We start from the raw sequence: 26,702 nt of genomic DNA on the forward strand, positions 1-26,702 counted from the left end.
ACAGTTTAAAACACACTCACAGCTAACTTCTGTTAATTATGTTACACTGAATCCCAAGGGCAACAGGATGAGTGAGGGGTCAAGGTGGCAGGCTGCTGAATACCAGAGGAACAGAACTTGGATGCAAAACAATACTAACATCTGTGATATAAAATGGGTTTCACTTTTTTAGAGGTAACTAAAGCAGTTCTTTGGACCATTTCTTTGGGGTATGCCAGCAGATCTTTGTAGTTTGCTGCAGTCAGAGATACAGCTCAGAAACGTTGTCTGAAGAAGCATGACCATTCAGCACCAGTAGCTCCTCCTCTTTAGGCATTATATTTTGGAGATGATTTAAGTCTCCTTGTACTTTTGAATGAACATGCTTGGCTGTGCCCCCAATAATGGTGACACACAGAGACATCCGGGATATTACAGATAATCCGATTCTGTACTCAAGATATTCAGTGCACATTAACAACTGCCATTTCCACTGATTTCCTTGTGCTAGTAGCGCACACATTCTTATTCTCTGTACTGGAACTTCTGGCCAAAACAAAATATGAAAGAACATGGTGAATCATTATATTGAGTTTGTGATTGATAAATGAAGGATAGAGGGTTGAGGAGTTCTAAACAGATTTTAAAGTTTTAAGGCAAAGAGAAAGCTAATTTTGACTTGTCTGAGCATGATAATGACATGGCAAGATCCCATGGAACAAATCATTCTAGATTCTAAAGATCCAATTCCATGTTGGAACTAGGGATTCCTATAGTCAGTGTTTTGCCTACATATAGGAGAATTGCCATGTGAAACACATGGAGCCAGTGGGCTGGAATTTTAGCATCTTACGTGTTAAGGAAATTGTAGTGTAGAAGTCCACTGGTAGTAATTTGCCTTCACCTCCCAAAATGATTCTTATTTCGATATTTCACTTTTTATCTACAGATGTCAAAACGTTAAAATGGCTATATCATTTTTTTAAAAGAGGCAAACTGTGGCATAGGGGAATAAAATAGAATGATTTTCCGAAGATCAAACTTCAGTCTAAAGACAAAACCTGGTATAGGAATAGATGTTTTCCAAATCACATAGCACAGAATCACAGAATCACTGACGTTGGAAGGGACCTCTGGAGATCATCTAGTCCAACCCCCCTGCTCAAGCAGGGTCACCTAGAGCGTGTTGCACAGGATCGCGTCCAGGCGGGTTTTGAATATCTCCAGAGAAGGAGACTCCACAATCTCTCTGGGCAACCTGTTCCAGTGCTCTGTCACCCTCACGGTAAAAAAGTTTTTCCTCATGTTCAGATGGAACTTGCTGTGTTTCAGTTTGTGCCCGTTGCCTCGCGTCCTGTCGCTGGGAACCACTGAAAAGAGTCTGGTCCCATCCTCTCGACACCCTGCCTTCAGATACTTGTAGACGTTGATAAGATCTCCTCTCAGCCTTCTCTTCTCTAGGCTAAACAGGCCCAGCTCTCTCAGCCTTTCCTCATAAGAGAGATGTTCCAGTCCCCTAATCATCTTGGTAGCCCTTCGCTGGACTTGCTCCAGTAGTGCCACATCCCTCTTGTCCTGGGGAGCCCAGAACTGGACACAGTACTCCAGATGTGACCTCACCAGGGCTGAGGAGAGGGGGAGAATCACCTCCCTCGACCTGCTGGCAACACTCTTCCTCATGCACCCCAGGATACCATTGGCCTTCTTGGCCACAAGGGCACACTGCTGCCTCATGCTTAACTTGGTGTCCACCAGCACTCCCAGGTCCTTCTCAGCAGAGCTGCTTTCCAGCAGGTCAACCCCCAACCTGTACTGGTGCATGGCGTTATTCCTCCCCAGGTGCAGGACCCTGCACTTGCCTTTGTTGAACTTCATGAGGTTCCTCTCCGCCCACCTCTCCAGCCTGTCCAGGTCTCTCTGAATGGCAGCACAGCCCTCTGGCGTATCGGCCACTCCTCCCAGTTTTGTATCGTCAGCAAACTTGCTGAGGGTGCACTCTGTCCCTTCATCCAGGTCACTGATGAAGAAGTTGAACAAGACTGGACCCAGTACTGACCCCTGGGGGACACCGCTAGCTACAGGCCTCCAACTACACTCTGCGCTGCTGATCACAACTCTCTGAGCTCGGCCATTCAGCCAGTTCTCAATCCACCTCACTGTCCACTCATCCAGCCCACACTTCCTGAGCTTGTCTATGAGGATGTTATGGGAGACAGCGTCAAAAGTCTTGCCGAAGTCAAGGTAGACAACATCCACTGCTCTCCCCTCATCTACCCAGCCAGTCATTCCATCATAGAAGGCTATCGGATTGTTTCAGCATGATTTCCCCTTGGTGAAGCCATGCTGACTACTCCTGATCACCTTCTTTTCCTCCACATGCTTGGAGATGGCCTCCAGGATGAGCTGCTCCATATCTTTCCAGGGACGCAGGTGAGGCTGACTGGCCTGTAGTTTCCTGGGTCCTTCTTCTTGCCCTTTTTGGAGACTGGGGTGACATTGGCTTTCTTCCAGTCTTCAGGCACCTCTCCTGTTCTCCATGACCTTTCCAAGATGATCAAGAGTGGCTTAGCAATAACGTCCGCCAGCTCCCTCAGCACTCGTGGGTGCATCCCATCAGGGCCCATGGATTTGTGGGTGTCAAGTTTGCTTAAATGATCTCTAACCCACTCCTCCTCCACCAAGGGAAAGTCTTCCTTCCTCCAGACTTTCTCTCTTGCCTCCAGGGTCTGGGGTTCCTGAGGGCTGGCCTGAGCAGTAAAGACTGAAGCAAAGAAGGCATTCAGTAACCCTGCCTTCTCTGCATCCTTCATCACCAGGGCACCCACCCCATTCAGCAAAGGCCCCACATTTTCCCTAGTCTTCCTCTTGCTACTGAGATATTTGAAGAAGCCCTTCTTGTTGTCCTTGACATCTCTTGCCAGATTTAATTCCAAACAGGCTTTAGCCTTCCTCGTTGCATCCCTGCATACTCTGACAACGTTCCTATATTCCTCCCAAGTGGCCTGTCCCCCTTTCCACTTTCTGTATACTTCCTTCTTCTGGTTGAGTTTTGCCAGGAGCTCCTTGCTCATCCATGCAGGTCTCCTACCTCCTTTGCTTGACTTCCTACTCATAGGGATGCACCGCTCTTGAGCCTGGAGGAAGTGATGTTTGAATATTTTATTGAAATAATGTTTGAAAATAATGATCATTTATATCCCTCCCCACTGCTACTCTCTTTAGGAAAAAGATTTTGTTAATTCTGTCAGACACCAAACCTGGATGCTGTGGAAGCTATTCTTCAGATTCACTGAAAACAAAACAATCCCAAGAGGGAAATGAAAAAGCTCAGTAGAACTGGGTTTGTCATTTGTATATGTAGGGATGTTTATTCCCCTGGAAATATGCTTCTGATGAGAGGAAGGAACCTTTCTGAATGTGAACATGGCATCTTCCAGCTCAGTTTATTTATGTAAGAAAAGAATAGGTCCAGGATTTTGTTTCCTTTGATGGCCATAGTACATATTGTTTATGTCAAATAAATCCTTCTAAGAGTTTCATCCACTTTAAAGTTCATTTTCAGTTCATACTGAATAAGAATCTATGTCATAACGTGGAAGAGCAGAGTTGGCTGTTGTCCCTATTTTTCAAGCTGGATTGATTTCTATGTTCCTTGAGTAGATTTTTTTTTTTTTTTGAGCCTTTATAATGCTGTTACAAACATTGCAATCATTCATAATAGTGTAGCAAATAAAGATTCTTTGGCAAATCTCGGGTAGATCTCCCAGGCCTCATTCTGCCTTGCTTTGGATAAACAATCCAACTGCATCATACCTCTAAATGGAAGTTTATAGTTAGTGTCTTTTACCATATGGCATAGGAAAAGTGGAAAAATTCAGTCCTACCAAAAAGCAAGTCCCCATCAGTAGGACAGCAGTCTCAAAGAAGCAATATTACCACTCTCTTCCCCTCATGACCATAAAAGAAAACCTGTAAATGTTACCAAAAACTTGTTCAGTAATATACACAGTTTTGCCTTAGTTTAAAGATGCTACAGGTATTTTTGCAGATGCTTGCTTGTAACTTTTGCATAGAGGGACTTGTAAATTGAGGACAAGGAGAAGCAGGAAAGCTCATAATACAGAAATCTGCCTCCTTTTATTTGTACTCCAAACCTACTATTCAGAATGACATATGCAGTCTTTTCATCTGTGTCAGAAGCTGAGAGGATCAGAAGAAAGAAAATTCTGACAATTATCAATAGCAGTTCCTCAAAGTTACTGTTTCCATATTTCTCTTCAGGATTTCCTAGAAAGAAATAACATCACATAAAGTATTATGGTACAAAAGACTTGAATCCAGCACTTCCAGAAATCATCACACTCTACAGCTGACCTGCAGATTTAAAGCTGTCCCAGACACACCAGATTTACACATGAAGATCATGTGTGTCATGATTGGTGGTAGATCTGTTGTTTCTTGGAAGTATTGGACTCATTGTAGCTACCCCTCTAACATTGATCTGTACAGTGTAGAGCTGATCTGTAGAGCAGAGTAAAGTTAAAAATCCTGGACTAATGTGTCAACTACAGAAAATCTGCCTGGCCAAAGTTTGGGACACAAAAAAAAGACATGTTCAAGAAAGTCCAGTTATAAAATAACCTTACACAGGATGGGTAATCAGATTGCTACTGTGGTATTCTGGCTCTAACACTCCATATGAACACCCATCAAAACATATCACTTAGTCTGGCAGATTATTATCTTTTAAATTATTTGTTCTCAACTTATATTTGGGGATTTTTTCATATATTATCTCCCCTACTCACACAACATGTAATGTATGTCACTTGCTTCTCAAACTGCTTCAGACTGCTTTTCAACAGCCTCTTTGACCAAGTCATCAGCTTGTGACATTTTAACTGCTGTTATGTCTTTAATTTTTTTTAAAAGAACATTCACCATCTTCAAAGTGCCTCCAGCCAGTTAGCTCAGGTAAAAAACGATAGAGAATAGAAAAAAAGTATTACTGGCTGGCTGTTTGATACTTAGGGAGTTTCACAAAATGTAGGAGAGAACTGAGCCTACTTCTGTCATGCTTTAATAGCTGTAGCAGCTCTATACCTCCTCTGTCACACAATATAACATCCACAAAACTATGATGAGGAAATATAATATAGAATTTTGCAATGTGGCTAATACTAAATCCATAGAAGCTCATCCATTCTCTCTGTGGTGATGGAGCTCATCTATTCAGCAACCTACTTTTTTCATTAAATTCTTCATGATCAAGCTTTGCTGTTGTGACTTGATTAAGAGTAAATACCATTATCTGTCTTTTAAATGGAGGCACAGAAGATTGTGAAATAGCTTTTTCCCTTTCATTTACTGCTTGTGAAAACAATTCCTTGCCCATTGTGTATCTTCTGTTTTCCTGTTTGATTACATCTTAGTCAGATGACTGTTGTGATCCTGAATACCTTTAAGAATTTGGGGAACTACTTTGAAATCACAAGGAGTGTGAGTTGTCTTAATCTAACTTTAGCCCTCTAACAAATAGAGATCAAGTTTGAGCTAACAGTTTAGACTGCTGAATCAGTGGAGAAAGTCCTCTGGAGTATGAGTCATTATGGATAATGGGTCATTATGTATAATGAATCATTATCCACACCATTACTATTGATGTTAGGGATACTCTCCCATCTTAAAACCTGAAGTGTGAAGAAGATGACTTGGAGCTGGGCACGCGGTCAAGCACAGACATGCTGCCTCCACTCTGTGCTGGTAAAGTACAAGACATTTCTAGTGGGGAAGCACATCCGCACTAGCATACCACACTCACACACACATCCGACCTCTGTAGCGCAGTCATGGACCGCATGTTGATGTGAGTTGCAGACCCAGACTTGCTCCTGCTTGCTGGCCTCAAACTCATCACCATCTCCTTCTATTCTAATCCTGTCCTTAAGTCCCCAGTACTCACAGCCCCTACATGTCATGAGTATTAAGTATCTTTTAATAACCAAATGAAAGGAAAAGTTATTATCGGTACAAAATAATGAGGTAGTTTCCTAATACTTTGCATCTGACCAGAATAGATTTATATGGGACGTTCTAAAGGTAAGATTGTGCAACTGGTAGGTGTACATATCTGGAAAGTATATGTATGATGGAGAGAATTTCATGATACACCTCGACATTTTAATCCTACATAATTACCCTGTAATAATTAGAAGATATTTAACACAGTTGGAAGGCTGAAGGGCATAAGGAGAATGGGCTCCTTTCTAATCTCAAATGCACAGGCATGCAGAGTTTTTCAAGGTGTATTATGATGTGCACCCGTGGATTTGAAGGCACAACTCAGAATGGTGAGGCATTGTAAAGCAAAATAGTGTGCAGAGGAATTGAAACTGCAGCAGAAGGTAAAATATTTCAAAGGTACGAAATTTTACACCCCCAAAAAATAGAAGATGCATTCTTATTTAAGATATTGCTGAAAAATTAGGAGCTCAGACCCATGGCAAATGTATTTTAAAATCTAGAGGGTTCCCTTATTTCCATTTCATCCCTTTCCTGAAACAAATATATGTTTCATAGCTCCAACTACATTCCTTTTCAAATGAAATTGAAAAGAATTGTACAAAATTGTTTCCAATAAGATCTTCAAAACATTTCTACTTCCAGTGAAAACAGTGAAAAATTCCCAATGAATTCAATAGTGTTTGTTCTGCTTCTGAAACTCACTCTTATAATCTCCTCTAAATGTAAATGCAAAAGTGTTACACACATTTTTTTTCAAATTCAAGGTGAACGTAGCCATAGTAATGTCTATCACGGTCACCGGTGACCTCTTAGAATTTTTGTTTCAGCTCAAATGAATATGGGATTTAATGCTGGTCCTTCTGAAATCATGTGGGAATTTTGTATCACTGGGGCTAAGATTTACCTGCAGTACTGAAAGAATGTTTCTAAGAGGGAGAAGGAGAGGTCTTCTCTTTGAACTCAACTGGAACTTGAATAAAGTTACTCACATGAGTTGAATCTGAGCAGTATAACATTAAGGATTTTTTTCTGTAATAAACATGAAAACTTAATATTCCCATAGATGCCTGGTAAGCCCCAAATAAAAATCAATTATAACAATTATTATTATAATATTTAATAATTATATATATCACATATACATATATGTATGTATGTATCTATAGTATGTAATAATTATCTTAAACATATCAATATTAGAGGTATTTTTGCTGTTGCTCTATCTTTTTAAAGGCTGTGGATCTTTTGAAAAGATGAACAGCATGTGCATATGTTAGTTAGCTTTTTATGGCAGATTTTATGAGTTTTCTAGAACAGTCACACAATTTTATTCTTTCACATCCTTACTGAGATATATTTCATTCTTTCATTTCATTCTCTCATGAGTCACAAAGGAGAAATATGTATAGATATATTTTTACTTCAGATGTAAAATTCATACCTCACTTGTGAGTTATGCAAGGAAAATAAGAAGCTTCATTAAACAGAGCTACAAGTTGTCTGTGAATATGATTTGCAGTTTGGGAGTACTTTCCTTTGAAATCATTAAATCTTCACAGCTAAAGTAATTTTATCTCCTTGAAAAAATCCACTTATTACCTCATACTGATGAAGAAAAAAGTGAGTTTTTTTAAAATATGTTTCCTAATGACCTAGACAACAAGAAGTTTCTTCTGTATTTGCCATGTTATGCACATTTATTTTCTGTAGCATGCATTACAGCATTTTTTCTAAAGAGGTAAATGCAATTTAAAGGAAATTTCCTAAATACATGAATTTCAGAATAACCTCGTAGCAGCTAAATGAGCCAACTTTCATGGTTTATAATGTTTTTATTGTTTCCCTAAAATATACACCATGAAAAAAATCCACTTATCAGCTCTGTTCAGCTGAACCGTTTATTTTCTACGACAACAGAGCAAAAACATTTTTGTCATTGGTTTTACTGGATGTAGGGTTGCAGGGCAAATAAGCAATAATGGGTCATAAGCATGGCAGCCTTATGGAAAATAAAATGTACCCACCCTCCCTTCCCATTCATAAGACAGCAGTTGCCGAGTAGTATTGCATTTTACCCAGCAAAAAGTATTTCTACTGTGGACCTGTGCTGTAATGAATGAAGATTAATTAAACATTTGTCTGGCCATGGTTGCTGTTTTGCAGCCAGTGATCATGACATAATTATAAAGTAAGAGAGCAAGCATATAAGTAGTTGACAGTCAAAGCTGAACCCAAAACAACAACAGAATTATGAAATCTCCAAAACATCACTCAAGAAAGACAATAAACTAGTAGCAAATTTAAGAGTGAAATTAAAAATAAAATATGATCATTTATAAATGGGAAAAAGAAGAAACTAATAATTGCTACTTGTACTATTTTTAGCATATACAAATAGCTATCAAATTATAGCAAATTAAAATATGTACCTAAGGATAACAGAGGATTATCATAAGTGGTGGGGCTAAAGACAATAAATTTTAAATAGTATATCAGAGACAGAAGAATCCTATTTATTCTTAATATTTGGAATTGAACAGGATGAAGTACTTGTGTCATATAAGAGTAGGAAGTTCTTTTCAGTCCTAACTGAAGTGGATATAAAATAACTTCTAGTAGGGAACAAACTTTATAAAATTAGACTCATATACGGTGCACAGAAGAGTCCTAAAGCCAAACTCACAGGACACCAAGATTTGAAAGCAGTCAGTGAGAAAGTAATTTAAGATTAAGAATGAGCAAGCTATCCTGCTTCTTTGGCAGAAAAAAGAGTTAGTGTGATCCATATATATCTAAAAAAAAGAAAAAGATGTAAATGATTGGACAGCTGAAAAAAAAGAGATCAGTTTGTTTTGTTTGCTAAAAAAAAAGTGATTTGATTTCAATACACATATCTTCTGTGGAGGAAAGTAGTAAAGGACCATTTCACAACAGAGAGGTATCACAAGAACCATGTCTTGAAGATGAATCCAGACAAATTCAAAATAAAATAAAGTATCTTTCATGAGATTAATCATTTAAGTAATCAGTGGAGCAAACTGACAAGGGAAACAGTGATTCTCTGTCTCTGATATATTCAAATCAGTAGCAGGTACCATTCCGGGGACTGTACTTTGGCCAAGACACAAATTTTGTATGAATGTAATTATGCTAATAGACTCAATGAAATTTAATGAGTTGTGATATTCAAGAGAGAAGATTAGAGAAGCCAATACTAACTTCTGACCTCCAACTATGAGTCTGTGAACTTCCTGAATCTCTGTAAAATGCTTGAATTTGGAGCAACTCGGCTGGGAGTTGGAGCCCAGCCACAGTAACTCACAGGCTGATTTTCACTGGTTGAACAATAGCTAGAGCCTTACCTATGGGTGGCTCCCACCTCTATATATGTTATGTCTAAAATTGGACACCATGAAAAACGGAGGAAAAGGTTTTTCATTGCAACTTTATATAATTACAGCAAGTACCTTAAATGGAAGTTAGTAAATGGTGGTAGAAATGAATAATGCTTTGAATTTGAATCTCTGTTATGAACTACATACCCCCATCTAAACTGCAACAGGTTTCAGCTGTGTTTATATCCAAGTTTAGACCTGAGAGCAATTCAAATAAATCCAAAATAAATTTTCCATGAATAAAGAATCAGCATGCAACTGTTATATTATCATTTATGAGGTCTTTAAAGTTTCTTTTAGAACATCTGAAATAGTCCAGTTTTCAGTTCACAATCAAACATTTGGCATTACTTTTATAACTATGTTCTTCCCCCCCACCCCAAGTGTCCATGACCACATTCAGAAAAATATGAGACTGTACCAATTGAAAGCCATGGAACAAAGATCTCAGGGGCTGGCAAGCAAATGACAAGTCTTTGGGCAAAAAGGATAATTGAATGAGTGTAAACACTATCTAATCTATTTCTTCCTGCAGTATTAATGTAAATGACACTTCTCAGGTTTTGGATAGACTTGTGTGGAATGGCAAGGTACAGAGAAAAAGCCTTTCACTCCAGAAAGTAGGCACGTATCACTGTGAGTCAGAAACTGTAGTGCCATTAATACACACTTCTTAAGTGCCCGATTTGTTCACTCTGAGAATATTGCAACAGAAAATGTCTCCAAAACTTAGGTCACCTCAGCTTATTCAAAATGCAATGGTCCTGAAATCTCCCACCTAGATGAACTTATCACTTTCTGACCTTCTGTGCTGTAGTTTCACTGCAGGAAAATTGGGAAGTGTTGGAATTTACTAAATTCATCCAGGTTTTGAAGTTGGTATTTTTCTTTTGCCTATAGAGTGAAAGTGTTCAGGACAACAGGGGTAAAAAATAGAGTGCTAAAGAAGCTCTAGAGAGACCATTTCAAGTGATTTACTTAATCTCAATAAAAATATGGCCTCCCTTGTGGATGAAGAGGACACCCTCCATGTAACAACCATTTACTAAATATTCCCTATGGACACTGAAGTATATCAAGCATACATGAACCTTAATTGTGATTATATTTTATTGCTACTTAGATTACTAAGCATTTAAATTACCAGATAGCAGAATCTATATTCTTAATAGTGGAAGAGTGCTAACAGCAATTTTACTAAATATTTCAGCCCTGTTCCAACAATCTCATGGAGGAAAGTTAATGGTCATAATCCAAGTAAAGCCCGACTGAGAAAATCCCAAGCTGTGCTTGAAATACCTAATGTGCAGCTAGAGGATGCAGGGATGTACGAATGTAAAGCTGAAAACTCACGTGGAAGGAATGTCTTCAGAGGACAGCTACAAGTGTACAGTAAGTGTAACTGCAGACAGTATTATCCAGTAATGTTTTGTCCACACTTAAGGCTGTAAATATATATGAAGCATGCTCAGGCCTGATGAAAAAGAAATATCTTTCTTCTGAAATAAGATCAGTATGGAATTAAGCTACATATTTTTATTCCTCAGTAATTCATTAAAGTATGAAACATGAATAAAACTGACGCCCTCAGAAGTTGGCAAAACCAGAATTTTATGTTTCTTGATCTTTAGGGTTTCTTTTGAAAACAGTATTCTTATATAATTTAAAAATCTATATTTTTGATTCTTCTGATATGATATCTAATGCTGACATGCAACCCATACCTGATGCATCTGTCAGAAAACTACTTTATAAATATCTTAGAATTTTTCTCGTGCTTTTATTAAACTTCTATTTCACCCTTGCCATGCCTCAGTGATGAGTTATCGTTAATTTCATTGTACGAGAAAAAGAACCAAATAAGTGCTTGTATTTTTGTAAAAAAAAAAATCAATCTAGGCATGCACAATTTCCTAAAGTTCTCATTTTCAGGAAGGCTGAGAAATGAAATGATTTCCTCAAGGTCACCCTTTTCGCCTGTGGAAGAGCCGCAAACAGAACTCAGATCACAACAAACATGATCCAGTGTCACTGGCCACTACATAAAAGTGACTCTCTCATTAGCTAGGTTATCAGTTCTCATTTTTGAGTAGAAACAAAGATTCTACTCAAATCTAGGAGTCCATAGAAAACATTTTCTCCTCAACTTTGCAAAGATAGAAATAATAATTTTTAATTCTCCACCATTGTATGATTGTCAAAATGATTTTTTTTTTTCAGTCGTTGCCTTTATGGATAGTGCAGTTTGTGCTAACGTGAGTATTAGAATTGATTTAACATTACGGAAAGGAGATCCACTTTAGATTGTCTCTGATTAACAGCTGAGTGAGACTGGTATATTATTAGGTTTTTGTTTTGTAAAGTTTATTATTATATTGTAGTCTACCTTATAGGCAAATTCAAAAAAAAAAAAAAAAAAAAAAAGAATCAGAATTTCACCTCTCTGCATTAGTGGGGAGCGAGGTCAGTACAGGTAACAGAGAGCTTTCAAATGGAGAAGATCAAAAGCGACCTGCAGTACAGCAGAATATGCAGCACAAGCTATTAATAGCCTACCTAAAGCATTTTTTCTGGACCTTGAGATGAAGTAAACCCCTCAGTGAGCCTCTCGGATCAGGGGGCTCCATAAGACAGCATTAGTATCTCATTGGCCTACAGACCTTGACATCCCTTTTCAGGGATGTAACTGGATTTGTGTAAATGTTGCTGTATGGCATTTTCAGCTTCCTTTGCTGACAGCTGATTTGGCAGGATTTGGGGGCATTACTTGAAACAGCATTTGCTGCCATGCCTCTAATTCATAACAATACTAGATATGAATTATTTATCTTAAAGTTCATTGCCTTTTCACTGACATCTTATTCCTCCAGGACACAATGATTATTTTGGCTCAAAAATTCTTATGTAGGCCATCATTCCTTACAAGAGCTTTCTTGTAAAATTTCAGAACAGGCTGTAGGACCAGCCATGTCATACTATGGTCTCACTATTTACATATCTCTGCAGGAACTCATTTGCTGTCTGCTTGAATCTTCTTCATTTTCTCAGTTGCATCTGATCTGGTTTACCACCGAGGAGTTTGGAGAAAGCCCAGACCACCAAGTCTGCCTGTCTGGTCACATTTAATCACAAACTACCAATTTCTTACCTGCTGCTGTAATCCAGATGGGTACCATGGCAGTCTGATGCAGCTGACACTTCAGATGTTGTTCAGATAGTGGTATTTCAGATGATGACAATTTCAGATTGTTGCAGTCTTGTTGTATTTGTAAGTACTGACTTAGCTGAAATTCAGCTATAGAAGTGACAAAGGCATCAAAAATTTAATTTCACTAATGGCAAAACATCCCCAGATACTTGACTGCAATCCATTTTTAGGGTTGTGATTTACCTCAGGTGATTTGGTCATCTAGTAATTTACATTGACTTTTATTCAAGCTTAAATTTATTAATAGAAGAGAGCACAAAAATTACAATTTTCATGGAGAAATTGGGCATTAATCATTTGTAATCACTGACTACCAGCATTTTCCCAACAGCAAGTGCTGATTTGAACAATCCTGATCCTCTTGTACTCTGAATCTCTTGCTTTTGAGGGTGTGATATGGATGCCCAGGAGGAATTCACTAGATCTTCCTTTCTGTTTCCCCCTTCTCCCTTCCCCTTTGCCTTCCTCTTCCCCTTTCCCCTTCTTCTTCCCCATTAATTGTACAGATTTCAGTGTCAGATCCTTTCTTACCTCTCTTTACCTTTCTTTGTCTTTTCTTTTCATACATCTTTTCCTCTCTCATCGTTTTGTTTCAATACACAGGTATCAATGAAAAAGAAGTCAGAAAAGCAATTTAGGGGCACCAAAAATGGGAGAGCAGGTATCTCCACAATGAACATCAGATAGTGACTAAGGAAGAAAGAGGCAAAGTAAAAAGAATGAGGAAATAAATTAGGAGAGATAGTTGGACAGAAAGGCAGCACAAAAGACTAACCTAAAACAGTGAGCATCCAGCTGACCCCCAGCAATCGTGTGTTATTTGTACAGGGACACCGGCCTATGTCACTAAAGCTGAGCCCTCACAGCCCCGATGTTCAGCTCCAGCTTTACGAGGCAAAGGGGAAGGAGAGCCCTGCTCTCACAGTTACGTTACATTACAGAGGTGCTCAAACACCTCAGGCACCAATGTCAAACACAGGTTTTCTCCTTCAACACCATTGCTCTCACCAGGGAGAATAAATGCGTGAGAGCATACCACACCCTGGCAGGTGCTACAGTATTCTGTAATGCAGTGTAACAGGGGTCCAGAGCTTTTTTGATCCTCTTTGTATAGACAGGCCTAGGAAAACAGACCTAGTTTTAGGCTCAGCCCATATTCAAAGCCATTACCTATTAAGCACAGCTGAGACTATTGGAAGAAGGATGTTATTCTCTGAGGACAAAGTAAAAGGGTAACAGAGGGTCTCCCCTCTCAAACACTATTTTAATCACTTCCTATAAAAACTGCATGGAAGCAAATCCACTAGTGTCACTGTACATTAGCCCCAAATACAGGCAGTAAAACTGGCTTGAAAAGAAGAAATTTTTGTGGTCAGGGCTGCCCCTGCAGCTGAAGTTTGCTGTCTTTCTAACCTTGTCATAGCTACCTGTTCTACTGTGCGCTTCCCAGCTTGGCCTTGTATCCAGAAAATTAAGTTTCTTCAGCCCAAACTTTGTTCTCAATCACACCTTAGGACACTATCTGAAGTCAAGCTACTTGCCTATGCAAAATTTTCTCCTTTATAATTTTTTTCAGCCAAAAAGTTGCATAATTTTTTGAGAAAGTAGTCTGAGTTTTCTGCATCTGAATTTCATTTTGCACAAAGGATTTAAAAGAAATGGCCTGTAAGCTTGCAGATTTATTGCCAGTTTGTGTTTGTAAAACATTTTGACATCCTTGAATAAAAAGAGGTGCAGGAAAGCAACATAAAATAAATCAGAGAATGGCCACAGTGATTTTAAAATCTCTGGAGCACTGTAGAAAGCTATGGCACAATATCCATAAAGACTACTAAATAATAAAATACATCCTTCTATTCTTACATCCATCCCCAAAACTGTTCATTGGACAGATAAAAACCAGGCAAACATCCATTGTTCCCCAAGCTGAATGTTGCCTATATAAAGAGAAAAAACATCTGTTACTTATGGAATCTGTTGAAATACTTCTTGTTATTATTTAAGTTTTCCAATTAAAATTAGGGGCAACTATAGAAAGAGTCTTTCCTTTCCCACATGTGTAATAAGATGAAGATCAACTCTTTTTATTAAAAAAAGAAAATAGTAAATTGAGTGAGAGGTTGCAAATCCGATTACATTAAGTATTTAACACTTTTAGTTATTGACAGGGTTTAAGCGCAAATGTAATGATATTATGGAGAGAGACTCTTGTGAATGAGCAGAGAAGGAATTCCATTTTCCTGTTGCAGGGTAAGGAATACATAGAGAGAGAGAAGGAAGACAAAAAGTGAGACAAAATATTTCTCTCAATCATGCATTTAGCTGTGTTCCTGCTCCATCTACCTGTTGCTTCGCTATTTTGTTCCGAATTTCTTTTATTTCACTCAAAGAGGTGAGAATCTGAGTCAATACTTCTGCTGATGGCAAATTCAACAGCTTGAAAATTCAGAGTCCAGAAGCCATTTAATGTATCAGGAGAAAATTTAGGGCTGAAATATTCCAGACGATGAAAATATGATTGTCAACACCAATCAGTCATAAAACTGAGATGTGCAAGCGTGTGGTTACAGAGGAACAGCCATGCCATGACTATGCTATTAAGACAGCCACAGCCAGAGGAACTGCAGTTGTGTACTGATGAGAACATCTCTGGATCAGACCTGATGAGACAGTTTTATTTCAGCGTAATCAGGTTCACACTCTAATTTCAAATGCTCAGGTTCAAGTTGAGATCAAATTCAAAATACAGAAATTAGACCATTTATTTTTTGGGTCATATAGCAGAACTTTCAGAAAAGCAAAATAATAAAAAGAGTGAAATAAAAAGATAGTAGTACAGTTTAATGCCTCCTTGAAACTACATAATTTTATGGCACCATCGGCTAACTTTTATGATTTTTTAGTTACAAATTTAACTGTCATAGCATCAAAATCATATTAGCTCTGCTCATCTTCAAATGAAAGAATTGCTGCTCAGCATGCTTCCTTCATTCATACCGAAACACTCAACAGAAAATAGCAGCAGCAACTAAACAATGCAATTGAATTATATTTTCAGGACAGTTACTACAATTGGTAGGCAACAAGTGAGCAGGAACTCCCACAAGTTGCTTCCAAGTATTACATGGGATCCTTTCATTGACAGAAGGAGCCAGAGATTCAGTGCAGAGAGAGCACATATGGAACATTTTGTGCGTTACCTTGACTGCAATAAGACTATAGGAGCAGCTGTTTTCAGTCTTGGGTTTGGGAGTGAGGTTGGGTCTATCTTGTCTCTGATTTCCTCCACTAGAAAGGAAATGAGTGATTCTTTTTCTGATACCCTCCCAGCAATCACCTAGTCAGACTCTTTCTGCTTAGGGATGATAGACATATAACTCACATTCTTTATCATCAGTGCAGATAGAATCAGTTAGTTACCTGTCATGCCTCCTCATATCTTCTCACTCTTTGATTGGTGACCTGTCAGATGCCAGCTAGATTCAAAGGTTTATTTTTAAACTCAGTTCCACTTTTTAGGTAGGTTATCAATTATTGGATGCTCAAAACAGAGACTTTGTTGAGACAGCTCCAGATTTCTACTCATTCTAGTCAGAAGAACTGTACTGTATGGTCCTTTAGCAGTGGAATCCCTCAGCTACTTATTATCTCCATTTTTCTTAATATTTAAGATTATTAAAGTTAATTAATTTGATCTATCATACTCTTTGCTACAGAACTGGATATTGCTACAATATGAGAAACCAAAATCTGGCTTCTGAGCATACATTTTTTATTTCTGTACGTGAATAAACAGTTCTTCACTGAATCATGAAGTTTTCCAAATGATAAGATTCTACACATAGGTATGTGATTGATTGCTGCATTAAAGATTTGCATCTCTGCAAAGATATTCCCTGCTTTTTAACAGGTTATTACATGAAATTTAGGTACTAACAACTACATATACGCCTAACTACTCTGAGCTTTAAAAAAACTACCATTTTAAATGAACTAAATCCAAAACGTTTTAACAAGAACATATGCAAATACCTTGCCAATTTCCCAGTCATTCCTAGCTGAATAAATCATGATTTCCCAGTAGATTGATAGAACTGCATGAAACAGAGAGACTATAATAATAGTAATTATTGAATTTATGAACATTTACCTGGTAGCCACAATAGAATATTTAACAACACTGCAAGATCTAAGTTATTTAAATTTTAGTAAGGGGATTAATTATCATAGTCTCTCTGTTTCATGCAGTTCTAGAAGTCTAGCAATGTTACTAAATATTCTATGGAAGCTACCTGGTAAATGTTCATAAATTCAGTACTAATAAATGCATTGATATATAGTACTGTAATTTAATCCACTGAAATATATTAAATTAGACAGACTTTCTATTCCTGGTCATGACTGCTTGCCACCTGGTCCAATTGCATTATTTCCTTTAATGTTATGGAGTTCTGTTAATTTTATTACTTTCTGCTTTGGTTTTTTTTCAGTTGTTTGAACATACATCTTCTTCAGAGTAAGCTAGGCTTTGCACAGGCCATAATTTAGGCTCTTTAGTTGGTTAGGTCTTCACATACCAGCTAAAGACTTACCAGTTTTTATGGTTTGTATACAGATTTTTTTTTTATTTTTATTTTTTACAGCCTACCCACATTGGGTGGAGAAGCTTAATAATACTCAGTTAGACAGTGGAGATCAACTCCGATGGGAATGTAAAGCCACTGGAAAACCACGGCCCACATATCGTTGGCTGAAAAATGGAGCTCCTCTCTGGTCACAGGTACACTGCTCAATGAAGCAGCAGCATGTTGCATGTTTCTCCTTTGATTCAGGTAAAGTGAATTAAAGTACTGAAAAGTACTTCAGAAAGAAGAGTTTGATTTTCTCTCTCTAGTTTCTTAGTGTTACTATACAGGCTGATTTCCTGTGCATGTCCCTCCTGGCCCAGCTCCAGCACTGTAACGTTGCATTCATCAGAAATTCCCTCTAGTCCAGAAAGACGGGGGAGGCCGGGCATCCTGAGCAGGGTCTGCAACACCATCGCCCTGTTCTTCACTTGCTGTGATGTCCCTCTGAGCAATACGCAGTATGGTGGGGATTTTGTTTGCTAGTTTGTTTTTCTGCTTTAGATTGTGATAGTCTCCGTAAAAATTGTTATTTATATCTAAGCATTTCTGTATAAAAAGCAAATGAGTGACAGCTCAGAGAAGGCCTGTATTTGCTGGATCTGACTCCTTTGTATCTCCCTCAGTGTTATGTTATGTTGTGTCATTTATCACACAGCACATTTTCATTGTACATACCATACACTTTAAAACCCTAACAACTCTAATGTGAGAGGTACGATGGATACTTTACGTTCGTTAGATTTCAGCTCTGTTAATTTTCTGTGAACAACAGAACACACACCTTTATCGTCGAGACTGTTAAAATGAGGCATATAAGACTTCTAGAATGTCATGTCTTGAACTGCAGAGATATTTTTAAAGTAGGTCTAGATTAAAGTCTCTTTTGATGTTAAAAGACCACTCATGGCATGGTCTGCTTTTATTTTACTTTGTTCTATTTTTTTCACTGAATCATCAATGAATCAACTCACTTTTTTTTTTTTTTTTTGTCTAGTACCTTTTTATTTCTTGTAGTCTCAAAATAATTAGAGTTAAAAAGCTTTGTGAACTTACTTAATGCATTTTCCAGATTAAAATAAACCTGTTCTGTTCTGGGAGAAAACATCTTCATTTGTAAATGAATTCACAGAATGGATTTATGAATATAAAAGATGTAATGTCTTTTTTTTCAGTGAATGTCTCTTATACCTTTGAAAATCAACCAATTATACAAACAATGAGAAAGTAAATGTATAAACACAGCTTATTTTTGAAGCTGCAAGGCATTGAAACTAAGGTTACATGCCTCTACTTTATCCTTTTCTGCCTTTTTAAAGAGGGAGATATCCGTCCTGAAATTGAAGCAATTTAAGTATCTGTACTTCTGGTTTTCTGATTTTCCAAATCATTAGTTGTACCAGGCTCTGAAATTTCAAATTAAACTTCAGTTAAAAAAGGGGGCTTAAGATAGAGAGAACTTCTTTTCATGTTTTCCTCTGCTTTCTCAAACACTTCATTCTTTACTAATCTTTAACTCAAACAACAACAGTTCTAACAATGAAGCTTAGAGATGTATTGTAACAATTCAAGTTATTCATTATACAGCTCCGTGAAACATACATTTCCATAAACAGATATTAATTCCCCTTCTCTTCCACCTGCAGTAATTATTTTCTATTAGTAGACCTTTCAAATGAGAAATTGGCTCTAATGATAAAGGTAATTAGACCCTTTCACTCTTACTCATGCAAGCAGTCTTTTATATCTACTTTTACGAAAATGGTGCCACAATTGAAAGAAACATTTGCTATAGATGTGAATATCATCAAATATGTTACACTCACAATTGATTTCTTGCCTCATTAAAGTTCCTAGGATGAACTGCTTTTAAAAATTGTGTAGGGTAATAGCCCCCAACAGGCAAGCGAGCAAGCAGACAAAGCAATCCTTGAGGATGGTGAACCTTGCACTTAAAAATATTTCCCTTTAAATATTTTCAGAGTTTTTCTCTGCCCCCCCATCTGTTTAATTCTTCTCATTCCTTAGATAACTAGAATAAAGTAAGCCCAAGGAAGTTAGTTCCTAAGTTGTATTTTAACTTAATAATGTATTTTGTCCCTTTGCCTTAACCTAATAGCCAGAACATTTCCACTGCTTGTTTGCTTTTATAGATTTTTTTTTTATTCCATTACAGAGCAGAATTGAGATGGTTAATGGTGCACTGATGATCCACAGTGTGAATCTCTCAGATGCTGGAATGTATCAGTGCTTAGCAGAAAATAAGTATGGCACCATTTATGCCAGTGCTGAGCTGAAGATTTTAGGTGAGTATCATCAGAAAAGAACAGAATGTTCCTTTTTTCCCTTTGATAATTACACTTGTTCTTGGCCTGTTATGAAAAAGAAATATCTTTGCCACTCCAAACACAGCAAAGCAGACAAAAATGGGCTTCTTTTTCCTTTTCTTAATTATGTGTGGCTGGGTCCTTTATGGCCTAGGTGAGTGCAGGTCCTTCTGTTAACTGAATGTTTTATTTTATAAATTACTGACTCAGTTACATTTTGTAACTCTTTCTAATATAAGGCTATGTTAATTCAAATGCATGTAAAAATAGTTTTCATTCCTTCAAAAACAAGCACAAGAAAAGAAACTTAGAGAAAGGTAACAAATTTTAAAGTCTCCATTATAATTAAATTGCTATTTCTACCAGGGCCAATATTCAAAGGTAATTAGGCATGATCTTAGCTCTACAGATTTAAAATATTCTTATTAAGTCACCAGAACTGATAGAATACTTGAAATTGCATATATGAGCCAGCATCATGCCACAATAAAGTGAATACATGACATAATGTGTCTTGGAAAATGTTGGAAAATTTTCATTATTTACAAGTGGGGGGGTGGATAGAGGGGAGGGTTGTTAATGAAGAAAAAAATGAAGCCTGGGTAATGTTGTCTTTCTGACCCTCTCTAGTATTGATATAGGGTCATAAAGGTTGTAAAACACAATAGGGCAACAGGGATAAAAAGACTTCCGTGGGACTAAGAGACAGACTTGTAGGAGTCTCCTGTTTAATTCAGCACAGAGAACTGCTGGAAAATGGGTTTCTGTCAAAGTACTCCTCAGCCCATACCAGAGGGCACAGGTCTCCACGCTGCTCGAACCCTGCAAATTTCCGAAGCTGCACCTGGGAATCGCTCTTCCAAAGCCCTGGTCAAGTAAATAATAAAGCTGAAGTTCCTGAAATAATACAGTCCACTTGAGCCAAGATTTTGTTCTCCCAAAGAATAACTTGATCTATTACATTTCCACCGTTTCCTAGCTAGTCAACATTAGATTTTCACTGTTCACTCTTCCAAATATTTCTATCTAGACTCAAATTACACCCACAGTCAGTGGTTGCTTCCTTTTCATCACTTTTCTTTGTCAGATACGATTCAGTCAGCAAATATGTACCTGTTGGTTACAGTGTTCTCTTGTTCTGCTTTTTCCTATACCTATTTTATCAGGTAGTTGTACAGTCTTTTGTAACTTTGGAGATGGAACATGGTTATTATATGTTGCTTCAGTAGCATCAGGCTTTTCTTTTGTGACTTGTAAAATTGTACCCCTGTTAAATTTTAACAGTAATGTTGCATTAAAGAAGCAGTTGCATTTAATTTTCTGGATTATTAAAGGGAAACGAACAGAATAAATTGCCCATATAAATAGCTCTGGTATGAAAATTACCAAAAATAATGATAGGAAATTCCTACATATCTGAGACAATGGAGATGTAAGGCATTCCTATATTTGTAGCTGAGATAGGGTGGGTTTTTGTTTTTTGTTTTTTTGTTTTTTTGCAAAACTAGTTTAAAAAATTCACAAACAAATGGGATTACCTGGGAACAGCTGGTCTTTGTTGTGAAATTACAGTAATTAGGGCCATTGTGTGATACCTTTATTTCCTTAGATGATTTGTTGCAGTCAATGGAACTTTTTGAGAAGTGAAATAGTAAGAACAATATAACTATTGTTATGAAATTTGCTACTTTTCAACACCGAGCATTTAGGTAAAAAATAAAAAGGCAAAACAATAAAATTTCTCTAACACTAATATTTTTATAAGAATCAGGTCTACAGAGTGCATTTGGAGAATATGTGGTATTTAAACTTCTTTTTATTTTGAACTAGTTAATTCTAACAAGCTGCATATGAAACCCAACAATTTTAGAAAAGGTCTAGTTAAGTCAGCTGCAGCATTTAATCTCTAAAGCTGTTGGATTTCTCAAGCAATTTTATGTCAGTATGTTGATGTGAATGACATTTCATTAATTAATAGCTTGATTAAATTATAGACCTGCCATCTAGTCTTAGCTGCTGATTTCAAACATTTTGTAAAATTCTACCTGATCTGTAGTATAATAATTTCCGAACGAAAAATGAAAAGGGATAACTGTCTATTAGAATGCATTGGAATGGAAAGCTGTGACTATTGTCTGTAGAGTTAACATACTTCTTTTTCACAGCTTCAGCTCCCACTTTCCCATTAAATCAAATGAAGAAAACAATAATTATTACCAAGGGCCAGGAAGTTGTCATCGAGTGCAAACCACAAGCCTCTCCAAAGCCAACTATCACTTGGAAGAAAGGAGACAAAGCACTAAGGGAGAGTAAGAGGTCAGAAGCCTGTTCGGTAAACTAAATATTACTGTGTTTGCCTGTTTGATTCTGTAATATTAAATGAAAATGCAGCAAGTAACAAGAACATGCATATGTAATCATGGGTATGGCACAATTACTTTGTCACACTGATTAGTCTGACAGTAGTGACTTTATCTTTTCCACAATATAAAATAAAAACTCTTAAAATTGGTCAGAGATTCGGACAGATGAAAAGTTGTTTTGCTTTGTTTTGTTTTTCCTCCATTTCCAGTTACTCTTTTCAAAAGTGCTTCACTTATGCTGTGGAGATAATAAATGTTACGTGTATCACATAATTAAAAGTAGAGAGGCTGAGGTATTAAGGATCACGTGAAAATATCATGTGTGCTTATTTATTTGAAATACTTTTAACAAGGCAGATTGGCAGCTTGATCACTATGTTATGACCACAATTCTAAGAATAGCTTTAAAATGATTCAGAGAAGAAAGATATGATTCCCTTATAAGTTTTAATTATACAAGTAATTTCTGTATTCAGCAGCACATCTGTTTAACAGACTGCATTTGATTAAATAAGTTCCGTCCAGCTCTTTACGTTAAATATAGTTTAAGCACTGCAGCTTAAATGCCAACTGTAATTGCACTTTACAAGCTAGCATGTCAGTACATTAGAACAGTTTTGCCAGTCTTGACATGGTCTTTAAGTATACACAGCAATCTTACCTTCTTTCTGGTAATGTATGTGAATGTACCACTTAAACTGACTTGTATTAGTCAAAAAGATAAAAGTAAGGTCTTTTTGTTCATTTGTACAATACCGATGAAAGCAGTACAGTGTATTTGTCCTCTTTAGCTGCAAAAACCATTTCATTCTGGTGAGTTTTATTTTATTCTCATGTCATCTGATTTGTTCTGGAAAGGAAAAATGGGTAACCCTTCAGGCCATATTGACTTTTGGGGAGGCATTATATAAACCATTTTACTAATAGGTAAAAATTGTATAGTATAAGTTGACAATACATGATAGAATGATATTGCAAAGATGTCAATAAATATCGAATATTCTGAGACTGTTGTCTCTATGCTACAGCTACACAGTAAATTTTTCTGAATTCACTACATGTCCTGTTTCTCTCACCTGCTCAATGCTCACTGTGGCGTCTCTGATCACCATCTGTGAACCTCCATTTTAGTCTAAGACCAGTAGAAACGTATTAGCAACTACCTGATGACTGCCCAAACAAGGCCCAACTCTGAAGCTAAAAATCTCATAAAAATAAGATCTGGATATACATTTTGGTATTTGCAGCTTTTGGTACTTGTCTGTTTTGACAGAGACTGGAAGGGGAAATGAAAGAACATGGAAGGCAAAAAGACATGGTTGAACAATTTCAAATCTTTGAAAGACTTGGTTTGTGTTCAATTTAACTTTTAGTCTGCTGTTCAGGGAGGCTCTTACGTTATTCAGAGAAGTTCCCCTACACCTATTTTTTATGCATGGCGGAACAGTATTTTTTAAACCATAATAATAGAATTTATTTGAAGAGGAGATGAGTAAGCTTATCATGTGATTTTGGGAAAGGAAGTGTAATTCAATGGAGATGGTACCCACGTTTCCATGTTTTGGGCACTTTGAGAAAGAAGCATTGGAAGGAAACTGTCTAATACACACTGAAAAAAAGGAATAATTTGTCATATTTTAATGAATGTGTTTCTACTTACCTTAAAAATGGGCTTTCTTCATAGTCTGCTGATAAAAAATCCAGTTAAAATGTTTAGGAACTGTCATGTGATGACTTTACATAGAATACTAAATCACCAAGAATTAAAAAGAAGTAATTAAATAATAAGTTAAGGCAAAGATAGATCTGCCCAACATATTTTTTGTTTCTGCACAGCTTATTCCTCTTCTACAGAGTGGTTGAACCAAGTGCATGTTCTGTTTCACTTCTGCCGAATATGCCAGTCTGGCAAAGGAATTTGCTCCATGAAACCACCTCTGTTAGGAAAGTCTCAATACAAGAGACCTTCCCCTCCCTGGGGAAGAAAAATTTCCACTTGACTAGTATCTACTAGCATCCTTTCTCCCTCTTCCAAGATATTTTGCATCCTTACATGTTCTTCCGCACAACCGAAAAGTCATTGACAGAAACACCTCAAGTAACATTTCAGTCTGTTACTGAGCGAAGGCTGAGCTTGTTTCTCATCGTGGCTGGCCGCAGTTATCACTGCATTCAGAACCTAGAAGGTTGTTCCTGGAATTTGATATATATGGAGTGTAGTCTGAAAGCCTCAAAGTGTTCCAGATTGATAGAAAAGGCTAAAGCCAATCACTTGACAAAGTAACTGTGGAAACAGTTGACATGCACTTCATCTCTTGGCCTGTTTTTTTCCCCTTGAACAAATGATCCAACTCAAAGTCTTCATTTTCAGAGTCTGTCTGTGATAGGTTTGCTCTCCCTGATTAGCAGTTACTATTATGATTAGTCAGTTCATTTGATTACACTTGGAAAGCATATGAATATCATAATGGATATTTTGATTTGGGTGCTGCAGGTGTGGCATTTCCATAGCACAGAGCAGAAAAGTAGTATCTTTGCAATTATGTGCTGATAAAAGGCATCATTCTTGTGTATCACTAAGTTACAATCTCCTAAATGTTTTTAATTTAATGAAATTACTCCTAAGGAAAAATACATATTTAACAGAGTACAGAGTATTCACAACTCATTCTACTAACCTGACTTTCAAAAACCAAGATCTGCTGCAACAGCTATGTTTCAATGAAATGAAAGTTTGTGGCATTGGGGATCTAGTATGCAGGAGATTAAAACTTCCAAAGAACCATACGTCTATGAAATGTACTGATATTAAGGACATTAAATGATCACAATAATCATGCTAAAGGAACCACATATAAAAAAGATCTCTTTGATTTATCATTATCTCAGTGAGGCCTTAAAACATTCAAAAAACATGCGTTCATCAGCATTTTCCTCTAAAAGTTAAGATGAGAAAGAAAGAAAATGCTATTGTTGTATTTCTAATTTTGAAATTGGAACATACCTGAGCACAACAACAATGGGAGTTCTGCAGGTAGAAACACATTTAACCTCCATATTTTCACTAGTCATCTGACAATAATTAAAATTGTCAAATATCTTCACTTTTCACACTTCTCTAGACTCTGTCATCCTATATGCTGATTGATAGATGACTCTATGTTGTTTATGGTAGTCTGTGAAAATGTGTATTTTTGTTATTGATCTTAAAGTTGAGTTTTTTAGTTCATAACAATTTTGTTAAGAACTTCTGAATCTTTCAGCTTCATAAGAAGTTTTGGGTTTATACAGAAGTGGATTGACTGTTTGGATCCAAGACTGAAAAATAAGTTCAGTCCTTAATTTTGAATAAAACAGTTAGTTGGAACCTTGATTTGGGTTCTAAATAGGAAGAATCAGCCCTTATGCAAGAGTATGGTCCTCAAGTGTTTTTCAAGATCAACATTCTTGTGGAGTTTCTGAAACATTTCAGTCGGATACTTCCTAATCTGTAATCAAACTCTCTTTCATTATTTTAGCATCAGGTTCTAAATGAGACCCAGATAACTGTTCAGATCAGAAATCCAGTTAGGAGCCCATTTCTAGTTAAAAACAAAACAAAAAAAAGCTTAGTTTGTAAAGCTACAAGAAAGCAGCAAAAATTATATTTTATCAGACTTTTTATGTAGACAGTAAACTTTATAATACACAATAGAATAGACTGGAATCTGCTATCAGTTACATCACTATAAATCACGGGTAACACTAATAGTCAGTGACCAGATTTTGGCCAAATGCTTTTTATAAATTCTTTCAATTCCTGTGTTCAGGCTTCTTTAAACTTAAGGTGTTTTCTAATGATTTACTACTCTGCAAATTTTAGTAAGCCATTACTTCATGTGCTATAATCTCTGTTTCATCACTTTCTTAAGGTCACCTACCTTTCTTGTCTAGATTTATTCTTGTAGTAGTGACTATAGCTGATGTTTAAACAGATATGCTTGGGAAACCGTAGGTATTAAAAAGCATTATAAGTCTTTGTTCATCTGTTTTCATTCTTCCTCCTACATCCAAAATATTCTTCTCCTTAAACACATATTGAATTTTCACTCTAGCTCATTATTTCCATTATATATCCATTAATAAAACAAAAGCACTCAAAAGCACTCTATCCATGCAAAGAATTCTATTCAGTCTCTATTATTAGTGATCCATTTAGCTCACTAAGAAACAAAGAATTTGCACAATTTAACCAACAAATAGGTAACGGAGAAAGCAGGATTTTTATAGAGCAAATTTAGTCCTGCTTTAGTTTGGTTTTGTTTCTTTTCCTCTCAAAAATTCTTAAATAGTAATGTAGACTTTATCAAGTTTTTTTTTTTTATCTCAATTTTGATGTGGATTCATATTTTACCTAAAAAAATCTAAATACAATGATGCTTAAACATATATGTATGCTTTTGTAAGAAAATTCTGGGTTTCATTGACTTCTCCCTTTCTGACACATCTAAACTTTCCCCTTCATGTGACAGAACAAGCTGTGCAGAAAACATTAACAACCTTTGAAGGTTAGATTCACAATATATCACCATGAGCAGGACAACAGTGCCAGTCTCTCTGTGGCTATTGCATAACTGCTCACATTCATCCACATAAATCCAAGGTTAACTTTGCCAAGGGACCTACATATATCTATTAAATATTTCTGTGAGGAAAATAAATGCTAAAAAATCCTCCACCAGTCACTTCAGTTCAGAAGCTCTTCCTAGTGAACAAATGTCTGGGACACAAAGTTTAACATC

At 36.9% G+C, this 26,702-nt stretch overlaps 1 protein-coding gene across 1 annotated transcript in view; it reads left to right on the forward strand.

Annotated features, from left to right (window-relative positions):
- Positions 1 to 26,702, forward strand: part of CNTN5 (contactin 5) — a 672,212-nt gene that overhangs the window by 510,398 nt on the left and 135,112 nt on the right. Inside the window, exons 10-13 of the mRNA XM_067289747.1 lie at positions 10,609 to 10,790; positions 17,250 to 17,386; positions 19,408 to 19,537; positions 21,724 to 21,874. Of these exons, the coding sequence (XP_067145848.1) occupies positions 10,609 to 10,790; positions 17,250 to 17,386; positions 19,408 to 19,537; positions 21,724 to 21,874 (600 nt within the window). The remainder of the gene's footprint in view (positions 1 to 10,608; positions 10,791 to 17,249; positions 17,387 to 19,407; positions 19,538 to 21,723; positions 21,875 to 26,702) is intronic.

Source organism: Apteryx mantelli, chromosome 1, assembly GCF_036417845.1.
Source record: "Apteryx mantelli isolate bAptMan1 chromosome 1, bAptMan1.hap1, whole genome shotgun sequence".
NCBI classification, from domain to species: Eukaryota; Metazoa; Chordata; class Aves; order Apterygiformes; family Apterygidae; genus Apteryx; species Apteryx mantelli.